This window comes from Sebastes umbrosus, chromosome 6 (genome assembly GCF_015220745.1).
Source record: "Sebastes umbrosus isolate fSebUmb1 chromosome 6, fSebUmb1.pri, whole genome shotgun sequence".
NCBI classification, from domain to species: domain Eukaryota; kingdom Metazoa; phylum Chordata; class Actinopteri; order Perciformes; family Sebastidae; genus Sebastes; species Sebastes umbrosus.
Window position 1 is genome coordinate 10,594,360 of NC_051274.1, and position 11,070 is coordinate 10,605,429.

Consider the following 11,070-nt stretch of genomic DNA (forward strand, 5'->3'; position numbering starts at 1 on the left):
GATTCAGTTTTTCGTCTCGACGATACATATCGTCACGTTTTTATATCGCAATATTTCATGGCACGATATTTCGTCACACCCCTAGTACCAACCATGTCATACTTGCTTGTCGCTAGAAGGTTAAATAACGCTCCAAACTTACCCTACATTTTTACAAGGAAAAACTGGCATGGCCATTTTCAAAGGGAACCCTTGACCTCTGATCTCAAGATACTGTATGTGAATGAAAATGTGTTCTATACCCACGAGTCTCCCCTTTACAGACATGCCATGTCATCCTCAAGTCAGCACTTTGACACACTGACAGCTGTTGTTGCCTGTTGATCTTGAGTTTGCCATGTTATGATTTGAGCATATTTTCTATGCTAAATGCAGTACCTGTGAGGGTTTCTGGACAATATCTGTCATCGTTTTGTGTTGTTAATTGATTTCCAATAATAAATATATACATACATTTGCATAAAGCAGCATTTTTGCCCACTCCCATGTTGAGTATTCCATCTTTGTGTCCAAGCTCCTATTTTTATTGTCGACGAGACTGCGGGAGGTCCTTAATTTCGAGCGCTGATTGTAGCACCTCTCAAGTCAACACTGTTAGCTCTGTCAGCAGTTTTGCCATTGTTTTCACTGTTAGCATTGTTAGCACCGTTAGCTACGAGCTGTCACCAGGTCGAGAGCCGTGCGGAAGCAATTGAAATGCTCCCAATCTCACATTTAGCACCTTTAAGGTTCTGGTGTTGGTCGGATTTAACAAGCAATTTGATGGCATAATCTTGAGCTACAGGAAACTGTCACAGGCACTTATTTTTTTACCATTTTATTTTGCCTATAAGGGTGTAGTAGGGCTATCACCACCTGTTTTGTCACTGCTCTGTGACATTCATTAACCCTGTCCTGATTCAGTTTTCTTTTTGCTGCAATGGAAAATGGCCTTTGCTCCTCACTGGGGGCAAAATTGTTAATGCACTGCTACAGGTCACAGAATCGAATTGGTTACAGAATACGGTGTAACACCAGCGGTAAGCTGAGGAGGAGCACTCGTCCTTCTCAAGTTATCTGCCACAAGTTCGTACATTAACGTGATGTACAATCAATAAATCAAGCGCTAAAGGAATGAGTACTAAAACCTGGAAATGAGTTAGCTTTTTAGCACTTCCGCTTCCCTCGTCTGGAAGTCAATGGGTTTTTTGAATGGGTTTTTAGTAGGACTGTCAAAGTTAACGCAATAATAATGCGTTTAATATTAAATATTAAATATTTCAATCGATTGACAGCCCTATTTTATTTACAACCACGAAAAGAAAGCAGGCTGAAACCATGTCTCCATCAATCTCTGCAACATTTCAGTACTACGGACAGCACCGCAACTATACACCTACACACTCACAACAACCAGCGCTGTCCATTACTCTGAAACAACAGCTAAGCAATAATCACATGTATCTCTACTATTTTTCTATAGATACAAAAGCTTAAACGGATGGGGATCAATGACAAAAAAACAAAACATGATTTGATGACAGGCAAGAACTGACCAATCAGATTCGACTATGTAACCCCTAATTCTCTGTGATATTTGTCTTCATATTTAATTTCACCCATCTATCCCATGATTAATTTCCAACGATGCATCAAATGCTGCCCTTTAAACCCCTCATACAGTAAAAAAAATGCTGCCGCATCAGATTTCTTCATGGGGTTTAGACCTTGCTTTGACCTGACCTTTGGCCTCTGGGCCCCGAATGATGGCATCAAAACAACAAGTCAGCACAAGGAAATGATGCATCCATCACTCTGACTCCGTTGAATCAACCGAGGCTTGACATTTGGGACCCACGTGCTCAGAAGCCGGTCGCCTCATGATGCATTACAGCTCAGCTGATAACATGAAAAATGGCAAGCAGGCGGCGTTTTATCATGAGGGGAGCGTTATTGGGCTTAAAGGAACCTCAGCGCTGCTCAACAACCTGCAGGGCTTTACTGTAGCAGCTGAATCCACTCATGTCTCCACTCTGTAACAACGTTGACTTGATCCAACAGATCCTGATAAATGACTATTGATCGTGCAGATGCAGCTCAGAAGCTCTCTACATTGTGTATAGCAGTGGTGTCAAGTATATTATTGTTTAAAACTGAAGCAAGAGTTCTACATTACATTTACAGAGAAGCAATGAATTAATCATTGATTCATTTTAGTCCTCATTTTTTCTGATTTATTCGTTTGGTTCAGCTCCCAAACAAAAACCCATTACAGTACTTTTTCTCTCCTGTAAAACATGCATGGGATGCAACCTCCAACGCTGAAACTGTCCATATCGACTTTTTGTGTTTAAGAAACCTAAATTTATACTCTTCTGTATACCGGACAAAAACAGAGTGAAAGAGTGCCTTTGGGGTGTTTTGGTATTATATCAGCTGGTGGTGTTTTAGGGAGGAGATCACAATGTTCAACAACAACACCAGGTTGTGATGAGAGCTTTGGTCTATAGCTGCAACGTGACTTACAGTAAGAAGCCATGCCTGAAGCTTAATGTAATAAAGGCTTTTAAGCTTGCTGCCACTCACGACTGCCTTGAATGTCATGACATTTTAATGTATTTTGTTTAGGGCTGTCAAAGTAACGTGATAACACATTAACGCAAATTTGTTTTTAATGCCTACTAATTTCTTAACGCATTAATGCAATTTTTAGGTTGTAGCGGGCGCAGTTTTAAAGCTAGAGTGAAGATTATGCAATACATGGGTACCAACCATGTCATAGCTTGTTGCGAAGGAGGAACTAACGCTCCAAACTTGTGCTAAATGTTGGCGAGGAAAAACTGGCATGGCCATTTTCAAAGGGGTCAATTGACCTCTGACCTCACAATATGTAAATGAAAATGGGTTCTATGGGTACCCACGAGTCTTTCCTTTACAGACATGCCCACTTTATGATAATCACATGCAGTTTGGGGCAAGTCATAGTCAAGTCAGCACACTGACACACTGACAGCTGTTGTTGCCTTGGGCTTGAGTTTGCCATGTTAGGATTTGAGCATATTTTTTATGCTAAATGCAGTACCCGTGAGGGTTTCTGGAAAATATTTGTCTTGTTAGACATTGTTTTGTGTTGTTAATTGATTTCCAATAATAAATATATACATACATTTGCATAAAGCAGCATATTTGCCCACTCCCATGTTGACAAGAGTATTACATACGTGACAAATCTTCCTTTAAGGTACATTTTGAACTGATAAAAAGTGTGTCATTCATTTGCGTGATTAATCATGGCCAATCATGCGATTAATCGCGATTAAATATTTGAATCGATTGACAGCCCTAGTTTTTAGTTAGATGCTTGAACAAAAGGCCTGTGGTTAACATAAGCTCAAAAGATTTTTAAGTTTTGTTCTACAACATGAAATACATCAATAGTTACCCCACTCGTGAATTCTTAAGCATTAATGTGTCTTAAAAAAGGCGGTTGCTAACAACTGGCCTCGTTGTGTACAATTGCGCTCATGCGACCGTGGTGTAGTTCGTTTATAGCCTAACGTTAGCTTTTTACTTCTGGCGATTGCATTCACGTTTCAAAAATCATAAGTGGTGTTAATTTGTGAAGATTATCTTGCTGAAAAAAACATGTAAGTATCATAAACGTGTGTTTGCCACAGAACTTGTTTTCTGCAATAATCCAAAACCCCAAATCCCATTGGCTTTTTGTCGAAGGAACCCAGGGCGATGCTAACTTCCTGTTTGGCCTACTAAGAGAGATTGTGAATTAAAGATTTGATAAGGGATTTATGAGCCACAGAGCTTAATTAATTGGGGTATTTTACCAAAATGGAATAGGATATCCGAACCCTACTTGCTAAACAGCCATTTGCATTTCAGTTTCATCTATGCCCTGCAAAGCTTTTCCTCTCTCTAACAATCCAGAGATGCAACATTTGGCCACCTCATCAACAGGATTCTCCTCTCAGGTGCTCTATCAAACATTAGCATCCTGTGCTTCCTCTAAACAAGTGCAATCATTGTCAGCATAGCATATCCTCTTGTTTACAAGAGCAATATTGTTTCCTCTCATGCACGACCGGGTTATCGATCCAGGGCCACAGCGCTGTCAAAATTCAGCCCAATTTTATATTGTATCACAAACAAATTGTGCCTGGAGGGGGCCGTCGGAGATCCCCAGCATTATCTCGACCCACCCTGCATCCGTGCATTCCCAGCTGTGTGCTTTATGGGTTTATCACACTGCTGTGCACTATTGTTCACACAGTAAGCTCCCGCACAGGGACGCTTTACAGTCCAACCTCAGTGAGTGACATTTTAACAAGGAGTCGTAAAACATGTCACACGAGAGAGGGAAGAAGACAAATGCCAGAATCTCACTAACAAAGAAAAAGCAAAACGACCCCCCGCGGCTATCCTGATCACATACAATCATGTCAGTGCCACACTCACATGCATGCGTACTCGGTCACATGTGCTTTGTAACACATCCAGAGCAGAGCCAACACACACACACACACACACATACAGTATATACACAGATTGCCAGGAAGGGCCACCGGGGTCCAGTCATGGCAGGAGCCAGCAGAAAACTGATAAGGCTGGCTGGATTTGTTCAATCCAGCCTTCTCCCAGAGAGAGAGAGCTGCTGCTGGAGGGGGAGGAAAAAAATACAACAGCACTGTAGGAACAGGTGGAGGGAAGCAGGGGATCCTAGTCAACCACAGAGATGAACATAAGCACCAACAGGATTAACTCCACATAACAGGTTGTACATTTTCTGTCGCGTACGTTTTCCCAACAATGATGAATTCAAGGCAGGAATCTTCGCTCATTAACACATCTGAAGCACTTTAAATCCTAAGTGACAACGTGGCACACGATGATCAGAATAACACAATTTCCTCGCACTAGGGCTGACATGAGGCGCAGGGTGCCCTGCTGTATCTCTCCGCCTCTATTAACCCCACGGCTCTGGCGCTTCATCAAAGTGTCATGATGCACGTTGATCAAACCCAGCGAGAGCAAGGAGGGGAAAAAAAAAAAGTGACACAACGATGTGCAAACAGAAGCAGACAGAGACACAAATAGAAAAACATGCACAAAGCAGTGACCTGACATAACATGTTGCAGCTGAGTAAGTCTTTTCACCTCTGCCATACAGGTGTAGTTTTGAACAGAAAGCATTCAATAATTGATTTAAAAAAAAGCTGTGGAAAAGTCAAGTCAATATCTTGCCTATTTTCATCTGGCGGTATAATATGCAGAGGTGTGTAAGATAGAGGCGGAAAGTGCAGCTGCAGACATCCACTCTTATCAAATATTAAAACGGTGCTTCATAAATGATAGAGAGGAGTATGATATAGTCAGGAAGGCATGCCAAAAAAAAAGAGTTTCAACCCAGCATGTATTATTCAAAAGTAAATATTAGTCAGAGGATTACCAGTTTAGAGGTTACAACAGTATTAATCACTGATAAAAAAGCCACTGCTGCTCTTCTCTGCATCTGAGAGGGAAGCACCGCGCGTCTCCTCACATCCCCCAACAAACTGACAACCTGCAACCTGCAACCTGCCTCCCAGCACCTCGGCACAGCAGGGAAATCAAGCCGAGGAAATCAATCGTCAAAAGCGAGCAAAGAAGGAAAAAAGACGCTCAAAGCATCAGATTTGAGCCACTGATTCAATCTGCTGTGACAGCCATGTACTCACCAGTGACAGTAGATCCCTCACTTTTCCTCTCTTGAGCTCTCTCTCTCTCACTTCTCCCTCTCTCTTTTTTCCTCTCTGTGTCTCTTTTTTGTCTTCCTCCCCCCCCTCTTGCTCTCTCCTCCCGATCCTCTCCCTCGCTTGCTCCTGAGCAGAATGAGCCTCCACTGCACTCAGGAACCCAGTTTCTATGGCATTGTGAGCAAGCAAGCAAGTCAGCAGGATACTGTAGTGCAAATGTCTAGGGGCAGATCCCTCACTCAGCCCAGTCAAACAAGCTCAATAGCTCCTCACTTCAATCTTGTTGTGCTAAAACAGCCGCAAGCCACTTGAACTTCTGTTGCAGGAAGAAGCATTGTTGAGACTGAACGGCAAAAAAGAGAAAACCCAGCAAGGAAATGTTTGTTTGTTTCCTAAAAAAAACACAGGCAATGCAGCAAAAGAAAGGAAACATGCATAAGTTTAGGAGCATGAATATACATGAGGGCGTCCTCATGAATATCAAAGCTTTTTCTTTGAATAGATGTCCAGATAACACATTCATGGAGTTGTTTTATTCCTACATAGAATGACATTAGGCAAATGCGTCACGCGGGATCAAAAGGGAGTCTTTTTTTTTTTGATGAGCAACACATGCAAGCCTTTGCTTTGTTCTGTGTCAAGAGAGCTTGCGGTAAGCTGCTGTGATGAACACATGTACACACTGCTTCAAGAGGCATGCACCACTGATTTAATAAGCCTCATTCTGCAGTCCTGATCGTGGTCATGCGACATATTGCAGCACAATCAGTACAATCTTCAACAGAGAGAGAGAGAGAGAGAGAGAGGGAGGGAGAGAAGGAGAGAAGGAAGGGGTGGGGGAAGAAAGTGCAACCCCCAAGTCTTCCCTCTATCTAGATTAGCATCAGTTCCTCAACAGGCTGTGGTCCGCAGAGGATGCCTCTCTCTGACCAGAGGCTCCAACTGCGGGAGCACCTTGAAATCAATTGGACGCGCAACACTGAAAAAATAGATAGAATTTAATTGTATTCGGAGCGCACTGCACACATGTAGGAAATGGTGCAGTTGGCAAGCGTTCAAAATTGAGATCCTAGAAAGCGTGTTCTGGATAACGTGAGCAGCGCAGATCTGTCAGCTGAGGGGGTTTCTTTTCTCAGTTACTGTAGCTAATGCATTATGTATGATCTCCGAACTATTCCTGCAGAAATGTTTTAAAACTGGATAGTGCAATATGTTCTCTTGTCCTTGATTCATATTTTATGGTGCAAGTAATCAGGATGAGGTTTCAAGACTTTTTTTCCCAAAGAACGACAGCATCAGTCTTTTTCAGCAAGTGTACCAGAACAACGTAGGCTATGTATCATAGATCCTCCCACTGTACAGAAATGAAGCCAAAATATCCCACATAGCCTATGGGAGTGGCGAGATTTTGACGTTATTTGGAGCCAGAGTCTGCGCAGTAGTGATCGTAGGGCTGGAGCCACGGTATCGGCCGCAGCTTTCTAGCGTGAGCCACCTAGCTGCTATGTAAGCACCACTGTAGCTGTTTGGCTAGAAAGACACAGCTACTAACCAGAGTATCTCTAGAACTGCATTTATGATCAAATTGACACATGTTCTACAGACTCCTGACGGTTATGGAAAGTTAAAGTTACATCTCCTCTCTCGTACAATTCCTGAGCCTCCGGCTGTCAATCATGACGTCTCACCCCCCTTTTCATAGCATTAAATAACAAATTAAAACAAAACTTATCTTGAACTTCAACATTAGGGGTGTTGCGATTCTCCATATCCATGGTTCGATTTGATTTTCGATTTAAACATGCCATAGTTAGACTATGGAGTCTTGATTCGTAAAGATCAATAGATCAGTGGTTTTATGCCCTAACAACTGTCATTCTTTAAAAAGAGAGGCAGCTAGAGTTTCTCAGAGTTTACGAGGCACACCTGAATGCAACAAGTCCCTGTCAGCACCTACATGCCTTACACGAGCATAAACCCTGCTTTACCGTGCAAAGCGATGTAGAAACACAATCGATTTTAAGTGGAGATCACCAAATAGTTCGATGTGCGCTGTTTTCTTTGGTTGCTGCGGTCTCTAAATCTTCTGCAGCCTACAAACTGTAGTTTTTCTGTCAACAATGTGTTTGTTGTTTACATAACTCACAGGGACTTCAGGGAAGCAGGAGGCTTTTCAAGTTCTGTTGTTTCTCTGTCATCTCCGACTTCGTCAGTGGCCACGTTGTCTCAAAGTGCAGCTGCAGGCCACCGGTAAAATCTGCTGTGTTGTCTTTTAGGTGTTTTTCAGTTTTTTTTCCTTGGGACGCACGCAAATAGGTGGAGAGAAAACAAAAAAATAGCCGATCCCGCTTTTGATTTCGATGGTCAAAATCGGAAGCTAATTTCGATCATTATCCGATTTAGACTTGAAATCATGACACCCCTGAACATACACAGCGTGATAAGTATTACCTTAAATGACAGAGACCATCTTTGGGAAAAATGTATTTGACGTGTACTTTGACTTTTTAGATTTGCCCATGTCCCATCCGCTGACATGGACCGGGCGGGGTTGTCATGTCGTCCATCTTTATATACAGTCTATGTTATGTATATATGACAAAGACCTCTAGCGGCCGTTATAAATATGACGTGAGGAAATGAGGAAGTCAGGTGACGTTGTTATAAAGCGACAAAGTAGACCTGCACGATCTGTAATGTGCGATAACATTGTTCAATATTGTGATGACGATATGACTCGCGATAAATAAACAAATATTATTGTGCATACTAGCTGTACATATATTTTATATATAACTAGGCTAAATGTTGTTTCTAGAGCAGCAACAGTAATGTTTACAACAGCAAAGTCACTATATACAGTCCTTAACATCTCACTGGAAACAATCTAACATGTTAATAAAATAAATCATATTCCTGACATGAAAAAATACTGAGTGAAGCTTATAAAAAATGAAGAACACAGACATCAGTCAGTATCAGTCCTTCCTCCTGTCCTCTGTCTTCCTGTCCTCTGTCCTCCTGTTCTCTGTCCTCCTCCCTCTGCTGATGTGAGCCACTACTGCAGATAACGTTATGGCTGGTAGAGGGAAGAGGGGCTGCTTTGTCTCAGCCAGCTGATCAGTTTACCAGTAAGATACATGACAAACTAACCTAAACAGTTAGACTACACAGTCTATTGCAAGCTTTTGTTTTGCTTGTGTAGCCGAGAGTTACGTTGCTCTTAAACTTTATGAAGATAATAAATGAATAACACTGAGGCTCCGTAGTCTGCACCTTTGTCAATAACAGCGTATCACCGCTTAACGCCTTCCGTTCCTCCTTTCATTGATTGAAACGTTGCTTTTCTACATGTTTAACGGTTTCATCATGTTTTATCCTTGTTGAACAGGTGTAATGATAACGGATCTTGGCTTTTCGCATGCAGAGTTTTATTGCACTTACTTACAGCAACAAGCGTAACGTTCATAGTCGTCAACTCGACTTCACCTGATTCACTTCCTCGTCTCCAACGCGGCCTTGCAGACTTGTGTGGAGAGCTCCGACAGAGCAGCAGGGAGAGGATGCAGCTTTAGCCCCGCGGCCCGTTTAAAAACGGGTTTCATTAACCATCCCTAAATATAATGATTTTTCTTATTCATCGCGTTTCAGACAGCCTTTTACAATGTCTTCATTGCACATGCTCATATCGCAATGACGATGAAAATACGATTTCCACGAAGTCCACACAAGGAGGACGTCGAGGTGGATTGATGGGTCAACAACATATCTGTTCCCGTTTTCCAACAAAGTATTAGTTTTAACCCAAACCGCAACGTTTCCCTAACCTCAACTAAGTACTTTTTTTCAATCCAAACCATGATCTTTCCCTAAACCAAACCAAGTCAATCTCAGCATTGTCTGATGGTCAAACGGATTAGTGGTTTTGAAGGGGGGCTGACAAATTGTGTCAGATCAGATCAGAAAATGCTTCAATTTATTTATATGTCGTGTAATTCGACGTACTTGTTGCAGGTTTCATGTTTCATTGTAGGTACATTTGCAGCGTTCACATGTTTATTTTTGATTCATGTTCTATGGAGTGAGTGAAAAACTGTGAAATAATAATAATTGGTGTCAGAGATCAACTCGGGGTAAAACTTGCATCAGTAAACTATTTTGTCTGTCTGAGTCTGACACTGGATCAGGTTTGGGATTTCATCAGCAACCGCTCCAACACGCTGCACATCCTGCTAAGAAGCTTAATGTGATTTTGACTTACAGCGCCGTCCTTTCATTTCTTTAACAATTAAAATCAAATCAAGCATGTGTACTGTACGCTGAACAACCTCCCCCCACCCCCACCCAAAAAATATTAATATCAAAGAAACAGATGCACCCATAATCCTGCAGTCGAATCACATCACTCCGTTTCCTGCGATGTAGCTGCTGCAAACAGCATACACAACAATATCCTTTAAACATTAACAATGCATGACAGATTGGGTTATAAGAAGCGAACAGCATGACAATCGGCTGACAGCCGCTGGACAGGCCCTTGATGGAGCATTGATGGGTGTAAGCGGAGGGATGGTGATGCCTCAGCTAAAGGTAGAGTGCTGATGAGAGTTAGCCAAACAAATGGCAGTATGTAGGCGAGCACAATACGTACGAACCGGGGGAAAAAAGAAAAAAAAACTGCTGTCCTAAACATGTTTTATCTTGTATTGAGGGATGTAAAGGATGAGGATGGTGTAATTAACAGTCAGCATTTTTTGACATCTCAGACATAAACAGCCTAATTTTGACTAAACGTGGACTTTTTCACTGTGAGTTTGGAGCACAGTAATTAAAGGCCAAATTGAACTTCGGTAAGTCCAGTAGATACTCTCAAAACGTGCTTCACATTAGCACCTACTGTATCCTTGCAAATCACATTAATCTGACTAATTACAGCGAGATAATTAAAGGTCAACATTTTAATCTCAGACTTTTAAATCATGGTTAATTGGTTTTCATGGCCGCTTTGAGATAAGCTGGAAACCTGTATGTTTGCCTATTTCTTGATACAGAACAACATTAGCATTCATTTGGAGTTCATTTGGAGATGTTTCTGGCTAGCTGACAAATGTAAGTCCAATATTCACTCTCCTTTTTAGCTCTGTTTTCGGTCTTCACCAACTCCTGAGGGGGAAATATATCTGGCTCTTTAGCTGCTAAACGCACCATGACATGTGGAGCCACTCACGTACAGTGATTTTATCAGAGCTTTCTCACTGAAAACGGCTGCATACTGCTGTGACTCAGTAATGAGTCGGGTGTCTAGGTTGGCCAAAAGGTCCGAGTTTGGGTTGCCTCCCACCAT

At 42.0% G+C, this 11,070-nt stretch overlaps 1 protein-coding gene across 1 annotated transcript in view; it reads right to left on the reverse strand.

Moving 5' to 3' along the window:
• Positions 1-11,070, reverse strand: part of syt6a (synaptotagmin VIa) — a 48,936-nt gene extending 37,866 nt beyond the window's left edge. The window contains exons 1-2 of the mRNA XM_037774106.1: positions 10,954-11,070; positions 5,709-5,946 (exon numbers count right to left, since the gene is read on the reverse strand). Of these exons, the coding sequence (XP_037630034.1) occupies positions 5,709-5,946; positions 10,954-11,070 (355 nt within the window). The remainder of the gene's footprint in view (positions 1-5,708; positions 5,947-10,953) is intronic.